General features: G+C 45.0%; 1 protein-coding gene across 4 annotated transcripts in view; it reads right to left on the bottom strand.

Moving 5' to 3' along the window:
- Nucleotides 1–26808, bottom strand: part of PDE2A (phosphodiesterase 2A) — an 806220-nt gene that overhangs the window by 140367 nt on the left and 639045 nt on the right. For all 4 annotated transcript variants that reach the window (XR_012220656.1, XM_073548493.1, XM_073548490.1 and 1 more), the window contains one exon: nt 25722–25796. Coding sequence is in view for 3 of the 4 variants with exons in the window: in XM_073548493.1 (XP_073404594.1) it covers nt 25722–25796 (75 nt within the window). In the remaining variant the exon portion in view is untranslated. The remainder of the gene's footprint in view (nt 1–25721; nt 25797–26808) is intronic.

The following is a 26808-nucleotide window of genomic DNA, read 5'->3' as shown; positions in this document are numbered from 1 at the left end:
TGCTTTTTTCTGGATTTTACCTCCTGCTTGTGACATGCCGCTGCACTGAGGACAGTCTGCTGCCTTTCCAGGGCCTTTCCCCTTATTTGATTGCTTTTTTCTGGATTTTACCTCCTGCCTGTGACATGCTGCTGCACTGAGCACAGTCTGCTGCCTCTCCTGGGCCTTTCTCCTCATTTGATTGCTTTTTTCTGGATTTTAGCTCCTGCCTGTGACATGCTGCTGCACTGAGCACAGTCTGCTGCCTCTCCTGGGCCTTTCCTCTCATTTGATTGCTTCTTTCTGGATTTACCTCCTGCCTGTGACATGCCGCTGCACTGAGCACAGTCTGCTGCCTCTCCTGGGCCTTTCCCCTCATTTGATTGCTTTTTTCTGGATTTTACCTCCTGCTTGTGACATGCTGCTGCACTGAGCACAGTCTGCTGCCTCTCCTGGGCCTTTCCCCTCATTTGATTGCTTTTTTCTGGATTTTACCTCCTGCCTGTGACATGCCGCTGCACCGAGCACAGTCTGCTGCCTCTCCTGGGCCTTTCCCCTCATTTGATTGCTTTTTTCTGGATTTTACCTCCTGCCTGTGACATGCTGCTGCACTGAGCACAGTCTGCTGCCTCTCCTGGGCCTTTCCCCTCATTTGATTGCTTTTTTCTGGATTTTACCTCCTGCCTGTGACATGCTGCTGCACTGAGCACAGTCTGCTGCCTCTCCTGGGCCTTTCCCCTCATTTGATTGCTTTTTTCTGGATTTTACCTCCTGCCTGTGACATGCTGCTGCACTGAGCACAGTCTGCTGCCTCTCCTGGGCCTTTCCCCTCATTTGATTGCTTTTTTCTGGATTTTACCTCCTGCTTGTGACATGCCGCTGCACTGAGCACAGTCTGCTGCCTCTCCTGGGCCTTTCCCCTCATTTGATTGCTTTTTTCTGGATTTTACCTCCTGCCTGTGACATGCTGCTGCACTGAGCACAGTCTGCTGCCTCTCCTGGGCCTTTCCCCTCATTTGACTGCTTCTTTCTGGATTTAATAATAATAAATAAACCTTATATAAACTTGCGCTAATTGAATGTGTCTTGGTTAAAAAGAGATATCTCATGAAGAGATCTGTTACCTTTACTGGAGCTAAAGACTGGCGAGGCAGGGAGAAAAGTCTTCAGAATACAGATGGATTTCCAGGTCCTTTCCCAAAGATACTCCCCGACACAAATGTATAAAAGGTTACTGGAGCTAAAGGGTGCTACCTCCTAGCATGCCGCCGTCCCGGCCGGTGACTGGCGTGCAGCTGGAGGTGTGTATCGGCCGGCTGTGAGAGTGCCAGCCGCCGCTTGCAAAAGCAGGCCTGCAAGGTCCGAAAACGCTGAAGGACCTTGCGTGACGTCACAGTCACGTGGGAGGTCACGTGACAGGCAAAAAAGCGCTCTGAGGCGCTGATGGGGCCAAAAAGCAATGGCAAATCCTACCGAATTCTGCGTTGCGGAATTCACTGAATCCTTCTTCAGGGATGGCCCCCTAGGACAAGAGGAACCCTTATATAGCCTCCAGTGATAAAGCATTATGTTTATACATTAAAATCGAATAGCTCAATTTCGCTATTTAAACCATTTGGGATCAGAGTATTCAATTCAAATATCCATTTACTTTCTACCCTGGACATCTGATGGATGAAGTTACCTTTCCTGATACTTCTTTTAACTATTTGAATCCCAGTCACCTTAGTGTCCCTTAGGGAGCTCCCATGATATGTAAGGTAATGGTTAGAGAGGGGGTGACCTGTGAATTTCTTACAAATATTTCGTAGATGTTCCCCAATTCTGACATTTAGGGGACGTATCGTTCAACCTATATATAATTTATCACATGGACATGTGATACAATATATCACCCCCTTCGTGTCACAGGTGATGCAATCACGAATCTGAAACTCCATGGATTTATTCATAATAGAGAGTTGTTTCTTACTACCTAATTTTCTGCAAGATACACATTTTTTGCAGGGAAAAAAACCTTTTAATTGCTGTTGTAAATGAGAATTGGGGCCTGATTTAGATATTGAAATAAAAGGGGCTACCAGGTTGCCCAAATTGTTTGCCCTTCTAAAGACAAACCTAGGGCGGGCTGGTAGAACTTCCCATATGGTTTTATCATTCTTCAAAATACCCCAGTGTTTATTTACAATTTTTCTGAGAATTTGACTATTTGAATTATACTGAGTGATGATGGGAATCTCGTCTATACTGAAATTTTCTTTATTTTTTATTTTATGTCTGAGGAATTGTTCCCTCGGTATATTCCCAATATGTTCCCTGGTGGCTAGCAGGGATTGAGTATCATAACCTTTTTGACAGAATTTTTTAATTAGAGTTTCAGCCTCAGTTAAATAGTCCTGTGACTTGGAACAGTTTCTATGAGCCTGTATGAATTGGCTCTTTGGAATATTAAGAAGCCAACTTGGGAGATGACAGCTTTCTAACGAAATATAATTGTTTGAGTCAGTGGGTTTGTGAAATAGTTGTGTCTGAATACTGTTATCCTCAATAAAGATTTTTAAGTCTAAAAAGTTGATCTCCGTGAGACTAGTAGTTGCAGTGAATTTTAAAAAATAACAATTTTTATTCAATTCATCAATAAAATCAGTTAAAAGAGTAGGCCCACCAGACCAAATAAAAATAATATCGTCTATGAAGCGGTGCCAGAGTACCAGATTTGCGCGCAGCTTGCCCTCAGGAAAGATGGTTTCATGTTCCCACTTACCAACATACAGATTTACATAACTGGGCGCGAATCTGGTACCCATAGCGGTCCCCCACTTCTGGGAGTAGTAGTTCGCTCCATAGTAAAAATAGTTGTGGGTGAGTATAAAATAAATCCAATCGACAATAAAAGCAATTTGGTCGCTAGGAAAGCATTTAGCCTCTGACATAAAAAATTCCGCAGATTTGCAACCCTTTTCATGTTCAATAACTGTGTAAAGGGAAGTTATATCTAAAGTCCCTAAGATGAAATGATCTTTCCATTCTATAGTATTTAGAACCTGTAGAACGTGAGTAGTGTCCTTCAAATAGGCTGGAAGAGCAGGGACTAGTTGCTCCCAGAGAAGCAGGAGGATCAGGAGGCAGTCAGCACCCATACTGCTCAGAAACCAGTACCAGGCTCTCACGCAGGAAAATGATGAAGAAATACATCAGGATAAGACTTTGCCAACAAACAGCAACCTTGTACGCCTTCAGAGTCCTCCTGGATGGAGAAAGAAAAATGTTGTGAAGAAGAAACGGAGAGTGGTGGTCATGGGGGATTCCCTGTTGAGAGGAACTGAGGCCGCTATCTGCAGACCGGATATAACTTCAAGAGAAATGTGTTGTCTTCCAGGTGCAAAAATTAAAGATGTGTCTGACAGGATATCAGGACTCTTCAGACCTACAGATGACTACCCATTCCTGCTACTACATGTGGGGACAAATGACACCGCAAGAAACGACCTGGAAACCATCTGCAGAGACTTTGAAGACTTAGGCAAGAAAGTGAAAGAACTGGGAGCGCAGGTGGTCTTCTCTTCCATCCTCCCAGTGGATGGCCATGGAACAAGGAGGTGGAATAAGATTCTGCAGGTGAACAACTGGCTACGTCGATGGTGCCGTCAGCAACGATTTGGATTTCTGGATCACGGAGTGAACTACTTATACGATGGACTACTTGCTAGAGATGGGGTGCACCTTACGAAGACAGGAAAGCATGTATTTGGAAGTCGCCTTGCTACACTTGTAAGGAGAGCTTTAAACTAGAACAACATGGGAAGGGAAGCAAAAGACCAGAAAAAGCCATACACCTGACAAATGCTATTGAGAACTCTGCTAATAGAAGTGGAAAGGAAGAACAAAGACGAAAGAATCTAATTAATAAAAATATTGGAGAAAGAGAAACCAATCACAAACTAAAATGTTTCTATACTAATGCACAAAGCATGGGCAACAAACAAGGAGAATTGGAACTACTAACACAGGAAAAGAAATATGATGTCATTGGAATCACTGAAACTTGGTGGGACGCTACACGATTGGAATACAAGACTAGAAGGATACAACTTATTTGCAAGAAACAGACTTGATAAACGAGGAGGGGGTGTCGCATTGTATGTTAGAAACACGTATATCTGCACAGAGATTGAAGCTTCAGAGACTGGGAGTTCTGTGGAAACTGTTTGGGTAAGAATACAAGGACAGAACAATGGAAAGGACACCATTGTAGGCATTTACTACAGGCCACCTGTGCAAGCTGAAGATATGGATGAACTCTTTATGCATCAAATGGCCACGTTCTCCAAAAATACGACATAGTTGTCATGGGAGATTTCAACTATCCAGACATTTGTTGGGAATCTCTCTCAGGCAAAACTAACAGGTCAAGGAAATTCTTATCCTCTCTTGCTGACAACTTTATCTTCCAAAAGGTAAGGGAGAAAACAAGGGGAACTGCTGGGATCTAATCCTTATAAACAGGGAGGAAATGGTTGAGGAGGTAAAAGTGGCTGGAACCCTAGGAGGTAGCGACCATGCTATTTTAGAATTTTGGATAACTAGAGGCGGAAGACCTGTGAAGACTCAGACGTCAAGGTTAGATTTCAGAAAGGCAGATTTTAAGGGATTCAGAAAGATAATTGGAGGGATCCAATGGCTGGATATCCTTAAAGACAAAAATGTCCAGGAAGGATGGGAAATCTTGAAAAATGAAATTCTCAAAGCACAGTTGTTAACAATTCCGAAAAGAGGGAAGAATAGGAAGCATTTAAGGAAACCAGGATGGGTGAACACAGAACTTAAGCACATGCTAAAAAGGAAGAAAAAAATGTTTATAAAATGGAAAGAGGGAGGCATATCTAAAGAAGAATATAATGCTGTCTGCAGAATCTGCAGGGCACAAATCAGATTAGCTAAAGCTGAAAATGAATTGAGGCTTGCAAGAGATGTCAAAAGCAATAATAAAGGATTTTGGGGATATGTCAAAAGTAAAAGAAAAGTCAAAGATGCTATAGGATTTTTACAGGATGAAAATGATGAAATGGTAAGACAGGATGTTGAGAAGGCTGAACTTTTAAATTCCTATTTTGCATCTGTTTTCTCTCAGAAAGGAAATGTAACACCAACTGTTATTCACTGTCCTATTAAGGGAATAGAAGAATCCAGGATATCTATAAACAGAAAGATAGTGAGGAAACACTTAGCTAACCTAAATTAATTCAAGTCTCCAGGTCCAGATGAATTACACCCCAGAGTACTGAAGGAGATAGCAGAAGAAATTTCTGAACCACTCTCCATAATCTTTGAAAATTCTTGGAGAACAGGAGAAGTGCCAGAAGACTGGAGAAGAGCAAATGTTGTTCCTATCTTCAAAAAGGGGAAGAAGGTGGACCCAGGCAACTATAGGCCGGTGAGTCTGACTTCTATACCAGGAAAGATCTTTGAACAAATTATTAAACAACATGTAAGTCAATACCTGGATAAGAATGAAGTGATCAAACAGAGTCAGCATGGGTTTGTAACTAATAAGTCATGTCAGACTAACTTAATTTCCTTCTATGACGGTATCACTGATTGGGTGGATCAAGGAAATGCTGTAGATATAGTATATCTTGACTTCAGCAAAGCATTTGACAAAGTCTCTCATACAATCCTTATTGAAAAAATGACTAAGTATGGAATGGACAAGGCAACTGTTAGGTGGATTCATAGCTGGCTTAGTGATCGGACCCAAAGAGTGGTTGTAAATGGCTGCACATCCAGTTGGAAGAATGTCTCAAGTGGGGTACCACAGGGCTCTGTCCTGGGCCCTGTATTGTTCAACATCTTTATCAACGATTTAGATGAAGGAATTGAGGGTAAACTGATTAAATTTGCTGATGACACAAAGCTAGGAGGGATAGCTAATACTAGAGAAGAGAGAGAGAGGATTCAAAAAGATTTAAATAAACTGGAGAAGTGGGCAGCAACTAACAGAATGGTTTTTAACAGGGAGAAATGCAAAGTACTACATCTCGGCAATAAAAATGAAAAAAGCATATATAGAATGGGAGGAATAGGGCTAAGTGACAGCACATGTGAAAAAGACTTGGGTAAACTAATAGATCACAGACTGAATATGAGTCAACAGTGTGATGCAGCAGCAAAAAAGGCAAATGCAGTTCTAGGATGTATTAACAGAAGCATACAGTCTAGATCACGTGAAGTCATTATTTCCCTCTACTCCTCTTTGGTCAGACCTCATCTGGAATATTGTGTCCAGTTTTGGGCACCACATTTTAAAAAAGACATCAACAAACTGGAGCAAGTTCAGAAAAGAGCGACCAGAATGGTGACCGGTCTGCAAACCCTGTCTTATGAGGAAAGGTTGCAGGATTTGGGAATGTTTAGTTTGCAAAGAGAAGACTGAGAGGAGACTTAATTGCTGTCTACAAATATCTAAAGGGCTGTCACATTGTAGAAGGATCAACTTTATTCTCATTTGCACAAGGAAAGACTAGAAGCAATGGGATGAAACTGAATGGGAGGAGACACAGATTAGATATTAGAAAAAACTTTTTGACAGTTAGAGTGATCAATGAGTGGAACAGGCTGCCACGAGAAGTGGTGAGTTCTCCTTCAATGGAAGTCTTCAAACAGAGGCTGGACAGACATCTGACTGGGATGATTTAGTGAATCCTGCTTTGAGCAGGGGGTTGGACCAGATGGCCCAGGAGGTCCCTTCCAACTCTACGATTCTATGATTCTATGATTCTAAGTGGTAGTCCACAAACTTAGAGAGGTTAGCTGTCAGGCCACCAATAGCCGATATTATTGGTCGGCCCGGGGGTTTGATCAAACTCTTATGAATCTTTGGGATGTAATAAAAATATGGTGTCCTAGGGTGAGTGGTGTTAATAAAGTCAAATTCCTCTTTTTTTATATACCCCTTATCGAAACCACGTTTGATGAGGACCTGCATTTCTGCAAGGTACCTTTCTGAAGGATCACTGGCCAATAATTCATAGGTGCGTGAATCCGACAGTATCCTCAAAGACTCTTCCTCATAGTCAGAAGTGTTCAAAATCACTATACTGCCCCCTTTGTCAGCCGGTCTTATTGTGATTGCATGATTTGTCTGGAGCCGTTTAATAGCTGAACGTTCTCTACTAGATAAATTATACTTACATTTTCTGCATCTTTTGTCAGATATACTCCTAATATCCTGTATCACATTATTCTGAAATGCCTCAAAGGCTTCTGAGTATTCTTGAATCGGATTGAAATTGGATTTCTTCTTTAGACCGGTATGTTGATAAGGGTCTATAATTTCAAGCGGATTCGTGACATCGCTAGAAGTCACTCTTTTTTTCATATAAAAATTTTTTATGTGGCTAATCTCCTCATAAAAGTTTTGATACCTATAAAGGCCTGAAATTTATTAAAACCCACACTGGGTGCAAATTTGAGGCCTTTACTCAGTAAGCCTTTCTCGTTGTCATTTAAACTGTAGTCACTAAGATTATCTTTGAAAACATTGGAACAGCTTCTCATAAAAGAGATGAGGGATCTATGGGAGATTGCCACATTGGAAAGGTACATTTCTAGGGATATCATCCCTAAGGGACTTGTTGTATATAAACCCCTTTCGGGGGATATTGGTGATGGGGACACTTTAGCTGAATGGGACAATATGTTCCATGATTTTTCCAAAAAAGCAGTATCCTTTATCATCAAAAAAAGAAAGGATGGCTTGATTAAGATTAGGGATGAAATCTCCAGCTTATTTGAAGTTATAAAAGTGTACGAAAAACATCCTGATATAATAGATCTCTCTGCTAGTATACGGAGGAGGATACATGTAAAGGAAAAGGAGATCATAGAAAGGAAAAAAAAGAAATTTGGGAGAGATTTTGGGAACGATCCAGGTAATCAACATCATTCGACACACTGGCATCAACCCACTTATTGTAGTACTGATTCTCATATTGAGGAAAGCCATGTCTATTCCAGACCATTTAACCCATTGGTGACCCTCGATGAAGTGCATGGACAGGAAAATATTTCTCTTTTATCCTCTAGTGAAAGATTTTCGATCCATTTAACCTCTGGTATGGACGATATCAATGTCAATAATGGACAAGAAACAGCCCATATACAATGTGGGGACTCCAATGTAGAGAATATACTACTCGGGGAGACGGCGGTAACTGCATCCACACCGGTACCCGCTATTCCCACCCAAAATAGATTTTCTCCTCTTGTAAGTACAGTGAATCATCCTTCTACTTCTAATAACAATCCCAATCAATTACCCCCAGCCCTCAATGAGGGTTCTCTTCTCACAAAAAATAAACCTAAAACTAAACAAAGTCATTTGCCGTTTTTTCAGGTGGGTCCAAGAAAATACGGCAGAGGGGATGTAGGGGCGGGAAATTTACCAAAAAAAAGAACAAACAACAAACACCAGAGGATCAAGTAAGCCATTCAGAACAAAAATTTTTTAATCTTAGTGACTACAGTTTAAATGACAACGAGAAAGGCTTACTGAGTAAAGGCCTCAAATTTGCACCCAGTGTGGGTTTTAATAAATTTCAGGCCTTTATAGGTATCAAAACTTTTATGAGGAGATTAGCCACATAAAAATTTTTTATATGAAAAAAAGAGTGACTTCTAGCGATGTCACGAATCCGCTTGAAATTATAGACCCTTATCAACATACCGGTCTAAAGAAGAAATCCAATTTCAATCCGATTCAAGAATACTCAGAAGCCTTTGAGGCATTTCAGAATAATGTGATACAGGATATTAGGAGTATATCTGACAAAAGATGCAGAAAATTTAAGTATAATTTATCTAGTAGAGAACGTTCAGCTATTAAACGGCTCCAGACAAATCATGGAATCACAATAAGACCGGCTGACAAAGGGGGCAGTATAGTGATTTTGAACACTTCGTGACCTATGAATTATTGGCCAGTGATCCTTCAGAAAGGTACCTTGCAGAAATGCAGGTCCTCATCAAACGTGGTTTCGATAAGGGGTATATAAAAAAAGAGGAATTTGACTTTATTAACACCACTCACCCTAGGACACCATATTTTTATTACATCCCAAAGATTCATAAGAGTTTGATCAAACCCCCGGGCCGACCAATAATATCGGCTATTGATGGCCTGACAGCTAACCTCTCTAAGTTTGTGGACTACCACTTACAGCAACTAGTCCCTGCTCTTCCAGCCTATTTGAAGGACACTAGTCACGTTCTACAGGTTCTAAATACTATAGAATGGAAAGATCATTTCATCTTAGGGACTTTAGATATAACTTCCCTTTACACAGTTATTGAACATGAAAAGGGTTGCAAATCTGCGGAATTTTTTATGTCAGAGGCTAAATGCTTTCCTAGCGACCAAATTGCTTTTATTGTCGATTGTATTTATTTTATACTCACCCACAACTATTTTTACTATGGAGCGAACTACTACTCCCAGAAGTGGGGGACCGCTATGGGTACCAGATTCGCGCCCAGTTATGCAAATCTGTATGTTGGTAAGTGGGAACATGAAACCATCTTTCCTGAGGGCAAGCTGCGCGCGAATCTGGTACTCTGGCACCGCTTCATAGACGATATTATTTTTATTTGGTCTGGTGGGCCTACTCTTTTAACTGATTTTATTGATGAATTGAATAAAAATTGTTATTTTTTAAAATTCACTGCAACTACTAGTCTCACGGAGATCAACTTTTTAGACTTAAAAATCTTTATTGAGGATAACAGTATTCAGACACAACTATTTCACAAACCCACTGACTCAAACAATTATATTTCGTTAGAAAGCTGTCATCTCCCAAGTTGGCTTCTTAATATTCCAAAGAGCCAATTCATACAGGCTCATAGAAACTGTTCCAAGTCACAGGACTATTTAACTGAGGCTGAAACTCTAATTAAAAAATTCTGTCAAAAAGGTTATGATACTCAATCCCTGCTAGCCACCAGGGAACATATTGGGAATATACCGAGGGAACAATTCCTCAGACATAAAATAAAAAATAAAGAAAATTTCAGTATAGACGAGATTCCCATCATCACTCAGTATAATTCAAATAGTCAAATTCTCAGAAAAATTGTAAATAAACACTGGGGTATTTTGAAGAATGATAAAACCATATGGGAAGTTCTACAAGCCCGCCCTAGGTTTGTCTTTAGAAGGGCAAACAATTTGGGCAACCTGGTAGCCCCTTTTATTTCAATATCTAAATCAGGCCCCAATTCTCATTTACAACAGCAATTAAAAGGTTTTTTTTCCCTGCAAAAAAATGTGTATCTTGCAGAAAATTTGGTAGTAAGAAACAACTCTCTATTATGAATAAATCCATGGAGTTTCAGATTCGTGATTTCATCACCTGTGACACGAAGGGGGTGATATATTGTATCACATGTCCATGTGATAAATTATATATAGGTTGAACGATACGTCCCCTAAATGTCAGAATTGGGGAACATCTACGAAATATTTGTAAGAAATTCACAGGTCACCCCCTCTCTAACCATTACCTTACATATCATGGGAGCTCCCTAAGGGACACTAAGGTGACTGGGATTCAAATAGTTAAAAGAAGCATTAGGAAAGGTAACTTCATCCATCAGATGTCCAGGGTAGAAAGTAAATGGATATTTGAATTGAATGCTCTGATCCCAAACGGTTTAAATAGCGAAATTGAGCTATTCGATTTTAATGTATAAACATAATGCTTTATCACTGGAGGCTATATAAGGGTTCCTCTTGTCCTAGGGGGCCATCCCTGAAGAAGGAATCAGTGAATTCCGGAACACGTAGGATTTGCCATTGCTTTTTGGCCCCATCAGCGCCTCAGAGCGCTTTTTTGCCTGTCACGTGACCTCCCACGTGACTGTGACGTCACGCAAGGTCCTTCAGCGTTTTCGGACCTTACAGGCCTGCTTTTCCAAGCGGCGGCTGGTACCTCTACAGCCGGCCGATACACACCTCCAGCTGCACGCCAGTCACCGGCCGGGACGGCGGCATGCTAGGAGGTAGTACCCTTTAGCTCCAGTAACCTTTTATACATTTGTGTCGGGGAGTATCTTTGGGAAAGGACCTGGAAATCCATCTGTATTCTGAAGACTTTTCTCCCTGCCTCGCCAGTCTTTAGCTCCAGTAAAGGTAACAGATCTCTTCATGAGATATCTCTTTTTAACCAAGACACATTCAATTAGCGCAAGTTTATATAAGGTTTATTTATTATTATTATTTTTATGGAGATAATCTGAGTGGTGTGTTGTCTTAATACTTGCTGCTTTGTGCTCTGTGGTTGTACGCTTTAGCACCATTGGTATATACATATATATATTTCTTTCTGGATTTACCTCCTGCCTGTGACATGCCGCTGCACTGAGCACAGTCTGCTGCCTCTCCTGGGCCTTTCCCCTCATTTGATTGCTTCTTTCTGGATTTTACCTCCTGCCTGTGACATGCTGCTGCACTGAGCACAGTCTGCTGCCTCTCCTGGGCCTTTCCCCTCATTTGATTGCTTCTTTCTGGATTTTACCTCCTGCCTGTGACATGCTGCTGCACTGAGCACAGTCTGTTGCCTCTCCTGGGCCTTTCCCCTCATTTGATTGCTTCTTTCTGGATTTTGCCTCCTGCCTGTGACATGCCGCTGCACTGAGCACAGTCTGCTGCCTCTCCTGGGCCTTTCCCCTCATTTGATTGCTTCTTTCTGGATTTTGCCTCCTGCCTGTGACATGCTGCTGCACTGAGCACAGTCTGCTGCCTCTCCTGGGCCTTTCCCCTCATTTGATTGCTTCTTTCTGGATTTTACCTCCTGCCTGTGACATGCTGCTGCACTGAGCACAGTCTGCTGCCTCTCCTGGGCCTTTCCCCTCATTTGATTGCTTCTTTCTGGATTTTACCTCCTGCCTGTGACATGCTGCTGCACTGAGCACAGTCTGCTGCCTCTCCTGGGCCTTTCCCCTCATTTGATTGCTTCTTTCTGGATTTTACCTCCTGCCTGTGACATGCTGCTGCACTGAGCACAGTCTGCTGCCTCTCCTGGGCCTTTCCCCTCATTTGATTGCTTCTTTCTGGATTTTGCCTCCTGCCTGTGACATGCTGCTGCACTGAGCACAGTCTGCTGCCTCTCCTGGGCCTTTCCCCTCATTTGATTGCTTCTTTCTGGATTTTGCCTCCTGCCTGTGACATGCCGCTGCACTGAGCACAGTCTGCTGCCTCTCCTGGGCCTTTTCCTCCGTTTGTGTCTCTCCTTCATCCTGCTCACATTTCGGAATCCTCTATGTAACTGCATCATCTCCCTATGTGATCAATGCTCAAGACATGATGGTGCATGTATAGTAAACCCTTTCTACAGCTGAGGTGGCGGACAGGTGAACAGCCTAAAAGAACATCAAATATTGTTAACTCCTTGATTATCAGCGATAAAATCCGTCCATCTATGCAGGAGTGGACAGAAAGAATGCGAGAACATAATGTGGACCTTTTGGGGTCCAATAGCTTTTTCTTTGGAAGTGGTAGTGGCCCCCTCACCTCTTGGGCCCCCATGCGGCTGCACAGGTTACACCAATGGTATGTCCGCCCCTGAGTCTACATTTGGTAGAAAAGTAAGAAAGGCTCAGATTTCTTCTCCTTATTTCTCATGTTCCAGAATGAGGCGTCAGTTTCCTGAAGACGCGGCTCCGCCGTGAAAATGATCATGTCTTCGGGCCATCAGTATGTACACACCGCGACGCGCGCTGCGCGGAGAGATCACAGCGGTCTGACCTTTCCTCCTCAGATCTCCGGCATCTAACGCCGCTATAAACACTTCACGTAACATCAAAGTGAATTTCTCGGCGACGTCCCAGAGGGCGAACGTTTTAAGTCGCGCAAATAAAGTTAGAAATATTTAGAAAGAGAAGAAATATTTTATGGTTTATGGTTCCAAATGCAAAATTTCAAAGCCTGAGATTTGGCGAAACGAAAGACCTGACGATAAATGGATATTACGCATCACGTATAAATAACGGTGACACTATCTCCAGATCTGATACGTGCGGCTGCCGTACAGTGCACTGCCTCTCGGCTCTGCACAGGCTTGCTTTCCGTCCCTCCCACTCAGCGAGGAGGAAAACAAGCAGGTGCAGGAGGAGGAATTGTTAGTTTTGTGCCATTTGGGCACTTGGGAGGGCACACAACGCCTGCTGTAGTGAGACAATGCTGCCCGGCACGTTCCACCATCTGCCGCCGCCGCGCGTGACTTCATCACCGTCTGACAAGTGAAGCGTGGCACCGCGCCAACGACACAAGGAGCCTTTAATGAGGGTCTGATTAGCACTTAGGTCCTCGATGGAGAAGCAAGTAGCGAATAAAATTAGGGAGGATTTCAACGAGTCTCCCAAAATAACACAGAGGAGGGGTCGACGGAGTAATCAGGGTCACTGCATCCTACCCCCTTACCCATGGCAGGAGGGCAGCACGTGCCTCCTATAGGAGGGACCATGTACAGTCTCATTAGTAGTACCATTACAGTTAACCCGTCATGATTTGCCGTTTATTCCTCCCCGCCTTCCAAGAGGCATAACTTATTTCTTTTTCCGCCAATATGGGCTTGTTTTTTGCAGGACAAGTTGTACTTTTCAATTACACCATTGATTTTACCACATAGTGTACCGGAGAGCAGGAAAAGATTCCAAGTGCATTAAAACTGCACAATTGTTTTGTTTTTTTTTTTCATTTACCACTATATGGTAAAACAGACCTGACAATATGATTCTCCAGGCCGGTATGAGTTTGCAGATACTAAACATGTACAGGTTCTTTTTTATTCATTACTAGCTGAAGAGCCCGGCGCTGCCCAGGCATAGTAACTAACTGTGGTTAGTTATAGCAAATTATAATTATCCTCCATCCCATAGTCCCGTGCCCATATACCATCATACATATCCTCCACCCCATAGTCCCGTGCCCATATACCCATCATACATATCCTCCATCCCATAGTCCCGTGCCCATATACCCATCATACATATCATCCATCCCATAGTCCCATGCACATATACCCATCATACATATCCTCCATCCCATAGTCCCGTGCCCATATACCCATCATACATATCCTCCATCCCATAGTCCCGTGCCCATATACCCATCACACATCCTCCATCCCATAGTCCCGTGCCCATATACCCATCATACATATCCTCCATCCCATAGTCCCGTGCCCATATACCCATCATACATATCATCCATCCCATAGTCCCATGCACATATACCCATCATACATATCCTCCATCCCATAGTCCCGTGCCCATATACCCAGCACACATATCCTCCATCCCATAGTCCCGTGCCCATATACCCATCACACATCCTCCATCCCATAGTCCCGTGCCCATATACCCATCATACATATCCTCCATCCCATAGTCCCGTGTCCATATACCCATCATACATATCCTCCATCCCATAGTCCCGTGCCCATAAACCCATCATACATATCCTCCATCCCATAGTCCCGTGCCCATATACCCATCATACATATCCTCCATCCCATAGTCCCGTGCCCATATACCCATCATACATATCCTCCATCCCATAGTCCCGTGCCCATAAACCCATCATACATATCCTCCATCCCATAGTCCCGTGCCCATATACCCAGCACACATATCCTCCATCCCATAGTCCCGTGCCCATATACCCATCACACATCCTCCATCCCATAGTCCCGTGCCCATATACCCATCATACATATCCTCCATCCCATAGTCCAGTCATAGTCGAGTGCCCATATACCCATCACACATCCTCCATCCCATAGTCCCGTGCCCATATACCCATCATACATATCCTCCATCCCATAGTCCCGTGTCCATATACCCATCATACATATCCTCCATCCTATAGTCCCGTGCCCATAAACCCATCATACATATCCTCCATCCCATAGTCCCGTGCCCATATACCCATCATACATATCCTCCATCCCATAGTCCCGTGCCCATATACCCATCACACATCCTCCATCCCATAGTCCCGTGCCCATATACCCATCATACATATCCTCCATCCCATAGTCCCGTGCCCATATACCCATCATACATATCCTCCATCCCATAGTCCAGTGCCCATATACCCATCACATAGTCGAGTGCCCATATACCCATCACACATCCTCCATCCCATAGTCCAGTGCCCATATACCCATCACATAGTCGAGTGCCCATATACCCATCATACATATCCACGATCCCATAGTCCCGTGCCCATATACCCAGCACACATATCCTCCATCCCATAGTCCCGTGCCCATATACCCATCACACATCCTCCATCCCATAGTCCCGTGCCCATATACCCATCATACATATCCTCCATCCCATAGTCCAGTGCCCATATACCCATCACATAGTCGAGTGCCCATATACCCATCACACATCCTCCATCCCATAGTCCCGTGCCCATATACCCATCATACATATCCTCCATCCCATAGTCCCGTGTCCATATACCCATCATACATATCCTCCATCCCATAGTCCCGTGCCCATAAACCCATCATACATATCCTCCATCCCATAGTCCCGTGCCCATATACCCATCATACATATCCTCCATCCCATAGTCCCGTGCCCATATACCCATCATACATATCCTCCATCCCATAGTCCCGTGCCCATATACCCATCATACATATCCTCCATCCCATAGTCCCGTGCCCATATACCCATCATACATATCCTCCATCACATAGTCCAGTGCCCATATACCCATCACACATCCTCCATCCCATAGTCCCATGCCCATATACCCATCACACATCCTCCATCCCATAGTCCAGTGCCCATATACCCATCACATAGTCGAGTGCCCATATACCCATCATACATATCCTCCAACCCATAGTCCCGTGCCCATATACCCATCATACATATCCTCCATCCCATAGTCCAGTGCCCATATACCCATCACATAGTCGAGTGCCCATATACCCATCATACATATCCTCCATCCCATAGTCCCGTGCCCATATACCCATCATACATATCCTCCAACCCATAGTCCCGTGCCCATATACCCATCATACATATCCTCCATCCCATAGTCCAGTGCCCATATACCCATCACATAGTCGAGTGCCCATATACCCATCATACATATCCTCCATCCCATAGTCCCGTGCCCATATACCCATCATACATATCCTCCAACCCATAGTCCCGTGCCCATATACCCATCATACATATCCTCCATCCCATAGTCCCGTGCCCATATACCCATCATACATATCCTCCATCCCATAGTCCCGTGCCCATATACCCATCATACATATCCTCCATCCCATAGTCCCGTGCCCATATACCCATCATACATATCCTCCAACCCATAGTCCCGTGCCCATATACCCATCATACATATCCTCCATCCCATAGTCCCGTGCCCATATACCCATCACACATCCTCCATCCCATAGTCCCATGCCCACATACCCATCATACATATCCTCCATACCATAGTCCCGTGCCCATATACCCATCACACATCCTCCATCCCATAGTCCCATGCCCACATACCCATCACACATATCCTCCATACCATAGTCCCGTGCCCATATACCCATCATACATATCCTCCATCCCATAGTCCCGTGCCCATATACCCATCACACATATCCTCCATACCATAGTCCCGTGCCCACATACCCATCACACATATCCTCCATACCATAGTCCCGTGCCCATATACCCATCATACATATCCTCCATCCCATAGTCCCATGCCCATATACCCATCACACATATCCTCCATACCATAGTCCCGTGCCCATATACCCATCATACATATCCTCCATCCCATAGTCCCATGCCCATATACCCATCATACATATCCTCCATCCCATAGTCCCGTGCACATATACCCATCACACATCCTCCATCCCATAGTCCCATGCCCACATACCCATCACACATATCCTCCATACCATAGTCCCGTGCCCATATACCCATCATACATATCCTCCATCCCATAGTCCCATGCCCATATACCCATCATACATATCCTCCATCCCATAGTCCCGTGCACATATACCCATCACACATCCTCCATCCCATAGTCCCATGCCCATATACCCATCACACATATCCTCCATACCATAGTCCCGTGCCCATATACCCATCATACATATCCTCCATCCCATAGTCCCGTGCCCATATACCCATCATACATATCCTCCATCCCATAGTCCAGTGCCCATATACCCATCATACATATCCTCTATCCCATAGTCCCGTGCCCATATACCCATCATACATATCCTCCATCCCATAGTCCAGTGCCCATATACCCATCATACATATCCTCCATACCATAGTCCCGTGCCCACATACCCATCATACATATCCTCCATACCATAGTCCAGTGCCCATATATCCATCATACATATCCTCCATCCCATAGTCCCGTGCCCATATACCCATCATACATATCCTCCATACCATAGTCCCGTGCCCACATACCCATCATACATATCCTCCATACCATAGTCCAGTGCCCACATACCCATCATACATATCCTCCATACCATAGTCCCGTGCCCATATACCCATCATACATCCTCCATCCCATAGTCAACCATTATGACATCATAATGAGCGGCAGGGCTTGCAACCTATGACATCAGCGTCGCCATGGCAACCATTATGGCATCATAATGAGGGGCGGGGCTTGATACACACACACTTTTTCCCCATTATGTAGATAGGGGCAAAATTCTTTGGTGAATTGGAACGCGTGGGGTTAAAATTTCGCCTCACAACATAGCCTAGGACACTCTCGGGGTCCAGACGTGTGACTGTGCCAAATTTTGTGGCTGTAGCTGCGACAGTGCGGATGCCAATCCCGGACATACATACACACACACATACACACACTCGGATCGGACATCGCACACCTCTTCTGATCGCATGTGGAGCTCCGTACGCCGAGTAGTGGCTGATCTCGGTACTGCAGCTCAGATCACCTTCACTTCAATAGGAGCTGACCTGCAGTACTGAGAATGACCACTACACGGCTTACAGAGCTGGGCGATTCTGGGTCATACGCTGTATACGTATATCCAGACGCCTCTGCAAACACCGTATCAGTGGAGGTGTTGGACTCCCACCGATCTAATGGTGTTGACCTAGTCTAAGGAAAGGCCACTAATATCTAAGTAGTGGACAACCCCAATAAGTGAAGTCTCAGAAACCAAATACCCACCCCGAACAGTTCAGGAGAATCATTAAAAGATAAAATGTTGTAATTCCTTCTGTCACCACTAGGGGGAGCTCACGGGTTTATTTATTTCTAAGGTCAATTGTCACCAAATCGGTATACATTGAGCTCCCCCTACTGGGCGCTGCAGGATTTAACATTTTTCTTGTGAAGGTAATTGGGGAGATTTGGAGATCTAATCCTTTCAAATTATTCTGGGAATATTCAGATTAAATTATAGGAACATTTCCTCGATTTAATGCCTTCTTCATCCAAAACTACATAGGATAGTAGCGTTACATAGAGATGTTTCAAAGGGCAAAGATTGCTACTTCTTAAAATAGCGCCACACCCGTCCACAGGTTCTGCCTGATATTGCAGCTCTTTCCCATTCACTCCAATGCAGTTAAGCTGCAATACCAGATGTAACCTATGAATAGGGGTGGCACTGTTTTTGGAAGCAATTTTGTACAAACTTTTTATCTTTAAAATCATCAGATTAAATAAATAAATAAATTAGAAGGCTCCGGGGGATACAGTTTATTACCCTCTTCTCCTCCCCCTCAGACCACCAGAAACTGCCCACAACAGCACACTTTTAAAGTTTTTAAAAAACTTTTTTTTCTCACTTTTTACTGTATTTAATAGTTCCCTTAGGGGACTTGAAGCTGCGATCGTCTGATCGCTTGTGCTATACATAGCAGCTGCAGCCTTTCAAGGGATTGTCCACTAATTGGGCGGCCCCCAGACCGCTGCCGACATCTGATGAAACTGTGAGCGCTGCAGCTGATCGGTAGCCACTGATAGGCTGCAGCGCTCAAGTGAGATACAGTGCTCAGTGCGGAGCCGCTGCAGGCAGTTAGTACTGTATGTATTGCGCTTATATTTAGCACACTGGGGGGGGGCTCTCAAAAAAAGTTGTCCAGAGATGCACAAACCCTTAAAATATTCCAGAAGGCAGATGTCCTAAATTCTGCAGGCAATTAGTGACTACTGGTTGACTGCAGCGGTCAAGTAACAATGTCATATGACAAAATAGCATGGCGGTGATCCAGGAGGTAAAAATGAGAAGAACTTGAAGACATTTTGGAGAACCCCGTAAGTTTGGACCTTTTATACATAGGAGTAAACACACAAATCAAAGATTTTCTCACAATTTTAAAAATCCATTGTAATCCAGTAAAATGACATAATAAAAGATGAAAGCGTCCACGATGTGGTGACAGCAGCGCGGTTCCAGTCACGGACATAAAATAATACGGCCGGAGCTTCTGTCGGAGGAGTGAGAAATGTCAGCCTGTTGACTAATGTGTGAAGTTAATAGTTGGCACGCTGACAGGAGCAGATTGATTCCCTGGATGAGTGTTACGCTGTCTAACTTTTTATCAGGAGGAGATTAAAGATCGCGCTGCTCTGGACATCAATTTCACATCAAATCTGAGCACCGTGCTGGGAATAATGATCCGCCGGCCCTGTAAAATGTGGCCGGGGCTTTAATCACCCTCAGATCATTCATCTTCAGGCTTTCATTTGGCTCCGATTGAAAATTAAACATTTAACAAGCAAAATGGATACTAAAACAACAATGGATACAATTCAGAAAAATGTCAAATGTTCCAATGCATTGACAGGACTAAGACAAGTCCTAAAATAAAGATAGGCGACTATGCTGCAGGAAGTACCTGGCGCTAGTAATGGAAACGTAGGTCATTAAGGATACAATGATTTCCTGCAGCGACAGAGAAAGAAGGATCTGAGAAAAAGAAGGGATGAAGACGGAGGGGTGTGAGAAAAAGAAGGGATGAAGAAGGAGGGGTGTGAGAAAAAGAAGGGATGAAGAAGGAGGGGTCTGGGAAAAAGAAGGGATGAAGACGGAGGGGTGTGAGAAAAAGAAGGGATGAAGAAGGAGGGGTCTGAGAAAAAGAAGGGATGAAGACGGAGGGGTGTAAGAAAAAGAAGGGATGAAGAAGGAGGGGTGTGAGAAAAAGAAGGGATGAAGAAGGAGGGGTGTGAGAAAAAGAAGGGATGAAGAAGGAGGGGTGTGAGAAAAAGAAGGGATGAAGAAGAAGGGGTGTGAGAAAAAGAAGGGATGAAGAAGGAGGGGTCTGAGAAAAAGAAGGGATGAAGAAGGAGGGGTGTGAGAAAAAGAAGGGATGAAGGAGGGGTCTGAGAAAAAGAAGGGATGAAGAAGGAGGGGTCTGAGAAAAAGAAGGGATGAAGAAGGAGGGGTCTGAGAAAAAGAAGGGATGAAGGAGGGGTCTGAGAAAAAGAAGGGATGAAGAAGGAGGGGTCTGAGAAAAAGAAGGGATGAAGAAGGAGGGGTCTGAGAAAAAGAAGGGATGAAGAAGGAGGGGTCTGAGAAAAAGAAGGGATGAAGAAGGAGGGGTCTGAGAAAAAGAAGGGATGACGAAGGAGGGGTGTGAGAAAAAGAAGGGATGAAAACGGAAGGGTCTGAGAAAAAGAAGGGATGAAGAAGGAGGGGTGTGACACATGGAAGAGATGAGGAAGGAGGGGTGTGAGAAAAAGAAGGGATGAAGGAGGGGTGTGAGAAAAAGAAGGGATGAAGAAGGAGGGGTGTGAGAAAAAGAAGGGATGAAGAAGGAGGGGTGTGAGAATAAGAAGGGATGAAGAAGGAGGGGTGTGAGAAAAAGAAGGGATGAAGACGGAGGGGTCTGAGAAAAAGAAGGGATGAAGAAGGAGGGGTCTGAGAAAAAGAAGGGATGAAGAAGGAGGGGTCTGAGAAAAAGAAGGGATGAAGAAGGAGGGGTCTGAGAAAAAGAAGTGATGAAGAAGGAAGGGTGTGAGAAAAAGAAGGGATGAAGGAGGGGTGTGAGAAAAAGAAGGGATGAAGAAGGAGGGGTGTGAGAAAAAGAAGGGATAAAGAAGGAGGGGTGTGAGAAAAAGAAGGGATGAAGAAGGAGGGGTGTGAGAAAAAGAAGGGATGAAGAGGAGGGGTCTGAGAAAAAGAAGGGATGAAGAAGGAGGGGTGTGAGAAAAAGAAGTGATGAAGAAGGAGGGGTCTGAGAAAAAGTAGGGATGAAGAAGGAGGGGTGTGAGAAAAAGAAGGGATGAAGGAGGGGTCTGAGAAAAAGAAGGGATGAAGAAGGAGGGGTCTGAGAAAAAGAAGGGATGAAGAAGGAGGGGTCTGAGAAAAAGAAGGGATGAAGGAGGGGTCTGAGAAAAAGAAGGGATGAAGGAGGGGTCTGAGAAAAAGAAGTGATGAAGAAGGAGGGGTCTGAGAAAAAGAAGGGATGAAGAAGGAGGGGTCTGAGAAAAAGAAGGGATGAAGGAGGGGTCTGAGAAAAAGAAGGGAAGAAGAAGGAGGGGTCTGAGAAAAAGAAGGGATGACGAAGGAGGGGTGTGAGAAAAAGAAGGGATGAAAACGGAGGGGTCTGAGAAAAAGAAGGGATGAAGAAGGAGGGGTGTGACACATGGAAGAGATGAGGAAGGAGGGGTGTGAGAAAAAGAAGGGATGAAGGAGGGGTGTGAGAAAAAGAAGGGATGAAGGAGGGGTGTGAGAAAAAGAAGGGATGAAGAAGGAGGGGTGTGAGAATAAGAAGGGATGAAGAAGGAGGGGTGTGAGAAAAAGAAGGGATGAAGACGGAGGGGTCTGAGAAAAAGAAGGGATGAAGAAGGAGGGGTCTGAGAAAAAGAAGGGATGAAGAAGGAGGGGTCTGAGAAAAAGAAGGGATGAAGAAGGAGGGGTCTGAGAAAAAGAAGTGATGAAGAAGGAAGGGTGTGAGAAAAAGAAGGGATGAAGGAGGGGTGTGAGAAAAAGAAGGGATGAAGAAGGAGGGGTGTGAGAAAAAGAAGGGATAAAGAAGGAGGGGTGTGAGAAAAAGAAGGGATGAAGAAGGAGGGGTGTGAGAAAAAGAAGGGATGAAGAGGAGGGGTCTGAGAAAAAGAAGGGATGAAGAAGGAGGGGTGTGAGAAAAAGAAGTGATGAAGAAGGAGGGGTCTGAGAAAAAGAAGGGATGAAGAAGGAGGGGTGTGAGAAAAAGAAGTGATGAAGAAGGAGGGGTCTGAGAAAAAGTAGGGATGAAGAAGGAGGGGTGTGAGAAAAGGAAGGGATGAAGAAGGAGGGGTGTGAGAAAAGGAAGGGATGAAGAAGGAGGGGTGTGAGAAAAAGAAGGGATGAAGGAGGGGTCTGAGAAAAAGAAGGGATGAAGAAGGAGGGGTCTGAGAAAAAGAAGGGATGAAGGAGGGGTCTGAGAAAAAGAAGGGATGAAGGAGGGGTCTGAGAAAAAGAAGGGATGAAGGAGGGGTCTGAGAAAAAGAAGGGATGAAGAAGGAGGGGTCTGAGAAAAAGAAGGGATGAAGAAGGAGGGGTCTGAGAAAAAGAAGGGATGAAGAAGGAGGGGTGTGAGAAAAAGAAGTGATGAAGAAGGAGGGGTCTGAGAAAAAGAAGGGATGAAGAAGGAGGGGTGTGAGAAAAAGAAGTGATGAAGAAGGAGGGGTCTGAGAAAAAGTAGGGATGAAGAAGGAGGGGTGTGAGAAAAGGAAGGGATGAAGAAGGAGGGGTGTGAGAAAAGGAAGGGATGAAGAAGGAGGGGTGTGAGAAAAAGAAGGGATGAAGAAGGAGGGGTGTGAGAAAAAGAAGGGATGAAGAAGGAAGGGTCTGACACATGGAAGAGATGAGGAAGGAGGGGTCTGACATAGAAGAGCTTTATAAAGGAGGGGTCTGACACAGAGAAGAGAAGAGGAAGGAGGGGTCTGGCATACAGAATAGATTGAGAAGGCGGGGTCTGACATAGAAGTGATGAGTAGTGTTGAGCGATACCACCCGATACTGAAAAATATCGTATCGGAATGGATCGGCCGATCTAAAAAAGTATCGGGTATCGCCGATTCCAATCCCGGAAGTCCCATTCAAGTCAATGGGACAGAAATATCGGAATTGAAAAAACCCCTCTCTTGCCTTGTACAGCCTGTTCGGGAGGGGGGAAGAGTGTGGGCGGTGCGTGGGCAGACACTGTGAGTGTCTGTGTGTGTGGGCGGGGTCTGTACGGGCCTCTCGGGGGCCTGTGGGGCTGTCGGTGGTCTGTATGGGCCTCTCGGGGGCCTGTGCCGGCCTGCCGGGGGCCTGTGCCGGCTGCTGGTGGTCTGTATGGGCCTCTCGGGGGCCTGTGCCGGCTGTCGGTGGTCTGTACGGGCCTGCCGGGGGTCTTGTGTGTGTGCAGGCATCGTCCGATGGGACTACAAGTCCCATCGGGCGATGCCTGCTACACTGACAGTGATTGACACATTAGCCAATGATGGGACAGTAGTAGTCCCATCATCCGGCTAATGTGTTGAATGTAAAAAAAAACAAACAAAAAAAACCATACTACAAAAATACTACATATATACATACTACATACTATATACATACTACATACATACTACATACATACTACATTCATACAACATACATACATACTACATACATGCTACATATATACTACATTCATACAACATACATACATACTACATACTACATATATACTACATACAACATACATACATACTACATACATGCTTCATATATACTACATTCATAGGGGCGTATCTAGGGGGGGGCAGCCGGGGCAGTTGCCCCGGGCGCAGCCGGCAGGGGGCGCAGTCCGGGCCGCCTAATGCAGCGGTCCGCAGTGTCCTCCCTGGCGGCTGCGTTCGCCGCTCCCCCTGGCCTGAGAGTCGGCGGTTCTCTGTGTCAGCTGTTAAGCTGACAGCTGGCGCAGAGAAGGTGCGCGTGCCGGCTCCCAGGGAACAATTGTACTGGCGTCTGTATAGACGCCAGTACAATTGCAGCTCTGACCGCCGGGCCAGAGCGACGTCAGCAGCGTGACCTGTCATGTGATCACGCTGCTGACGTCACTCCCCGGCGCCCAGAGTGAACGCTCAGCGCTGGTGGTAAGTGTGCTCCAATGTGGAGCTGAAGAAACCACCGAAGATGGGGGGTGTTAATGTGTGGCGATGGGGGTTAATGAGTGGGGATGGGGTTAATGTGTGGGGGGGTTAATGAGTGGGGATGGGGATTAATGTGTGGGGGGTTAAAGAGTGGGGATGGGGTTAATGGATGGGGGTTAATGAGTGGAGATGGGGGTTAATGAGTGGGGGTTAATGAGTGGGGATGGGGGTTAATGAGTGGGGATGGGGTTAATGAGTGGGGGTTAATGAGTGGGGATGGGGGTTAATGAGTGGGGGGGTTAATGAGTGGAGATGGGGGTTAATGTGTGGGGGGTTAATGAGTGGGGATGGGGGTTAATGAGTGGGGATGGGGTTAATGAGTGGGGATGGGGTTAATGAGTGGGGATGGGGGTTAATGAGTGGGGATGGGGGTTAATGAGTGGGGATGGGGGTTAATGTGTGGGGGATTTGGAGTGGGGGGGTACATAATGTGCTGGGGGATTTGGGAGTATGGACGGGGGGGTTAATGAGTGGGGATGGGGGTTATTGTTTGGGGGGGTTAATGAGTAGGGATGGGGTTAATATGTGGGGATTTGGAGTGGGGGGTACATAATGTGTGGGGGGGATTTGGGAGTGGGGATGGGGGTTATTTAATGTGTGGGGGATTTGGAGTGGGGATGGGGGTTAATGAGTGGGGATGGGGTTAATGTGTGGGGGATTTGGAGTGAGGGGGGCGCCGAACCAAATTCTTGCCCCGGGTGCCAGGAAGCCTAGATACGCCTCTGATTCATACAACATACATATATACTACATACTACATACATGCTACATATATACTACATTCATACAACATACATACATACTACATACATACTACATATGTACATACTACATACATACTACATACATGCTACATATATACTACATTCATGTGGCAATCACCGTCAGTGTAGCAGGCATCGCCCGGTAGGACTTGTAGTCCCATCGGACGATGCCTGCACACACACAAGCCCCCCCGGCAGGCCCGTACAGACCCCCGGCAGCCGGCACAGGCACCCGGCAGGCCCGCACAGACCACCGGCAGCCGGCACAGGCACCTGGCAGGCCCGCACAGACCACCGGCAGCCGGCACAGGCCCCCCGAGAGGCCCGTACAGACCACCGGCAGTCGGCACAGACCACGCATCATGATGACGTCATTTCAGCAGCCAATCACAGCCATGCCAATAGTTAACATGCCTAACAGGATGTGCCCACACTTCTGAGGATTCCCATTGGCTGAATCAAATCAAGCAGGCTCATAGCTTTTTGGGAACTTTCGATTCCGGTATCCGATACGAAAAAAGTATCGGAAGTCAGTATCGGAATTCCGATACAGCTAATATCGGCCGATACCCGATACTTGCGGTATCGGAAAGCTCAACACTAGTGATGACGAAAGAGCAGTCTGATATAGATGAGATGAAGGAGGGGTCTGACCCATTGAAGAGCTGAGGAAGGAGGGGTCTTCAGGCTGCCGCATCTAGGTATTAGTGTTGCACTAATTAGTCACCCATTGAACTGTCACCCCAGGAAGAACTCACCTGACAGAAGAGCTGGTGACTGTCCTCAGATACCAGGAGGAGGCAGCAACTCGGGGACTGTGTCTGCTCTTCCAGCTGGAAAAGATAAAAAAGGATTTGAAAAGTCAAAGAAAAGAAGTCAGAACTTTTTCAGATAAAAAGTCTATATTTCAATGATGGACATTCAGCTGGTGATCCGGAGGTGAGCAGCACATCACGCCCCGCTGATCACCGGTGTATACAACATTGCGGGATGAAGCTGGGATTCACACAATGTAAAGGAAAATAAAAACCCCGAGTGGCAGGGAATCAGGAAGAATACAAAGAGCTAAAGAGAAAGGGAAAAGGTCAAGAAACAAACCCATCTGAGAGGAGCGAGACGGGAAAAAAAAGAGGCTCAACGTGACCAAAGGCCATTGTCCAAACTCTACAGAGAAGGATGTAAAAATAGCAAAATGCCAAAAGATAGAAAATCTACCTCGGTCACATAACAGCGACGTTCACTCCTACATGAAGAAACCCTACAGACCCCTCTAGAGCCGGCAGGGTCTATGGAGCGCCACTGGTGTCCATTATGTAACGGATTCGGGACTGTTATTACTTTAAGATTTTTTTTATCCAAATATAACAAAAACACAAACTCAAATAATCTGTTGGCAGCTGTTGCCTAAATGTATTTATACACTGCTCAAAAAATAAGGGGAACACTTAAACAGAATATAACTCCAAGTAAATCAAACTTCTGTTAAATCAAACTGTCCACTTAGGAAGCAACACTGACTGACAATCAATGTCACATGCTGTTGTGCAAATGGAATAGACAAGATGGAAATTAATGGCAATTATCAAGACACCATCAATAAAGGAGTGGTTCTGCAGGTGGAGACCACAGACCACATCTCAGTACCAATGCTTTCTGGCTGATGTTTTGGTCACTTTTGAATGTTGGTTGTGCTTTCACACTCATGGTAGCATGAGAAGGACTCTACAACCCACACAAGTGGCTCAGGTAGTGCAGCTCATCCAGGATGGCACATCAATGCGAGCTGTGGCAGGAAGGTTTGCTGTGTCTGTCAGCGTAGTGTCCAGAGGCTGGAGGAGCTACCAG

Source organism: Dendrobates tinctorius, unplaced genomic scaffold (genome assembly GCF_039654945.1).
Source record: "Dendrobates tinctorius isolate UK_male_01 unplaced genomic scaffold, ASM3965494v1 ptg000157l, whole genome shotgun sequence".
Classification (NCBI taxonomy): Eukaryota; Metazoa; Chordata; class Amphibia; order Anura; family Dendrobatidae; genus Dendrobates; species Dendrobates tinctorius.
The sequence above is the reverse complement of the archived record's forward strand: the minus strand, read 5'-3'. Positions and strand labels throughout refer to the sequence as shown.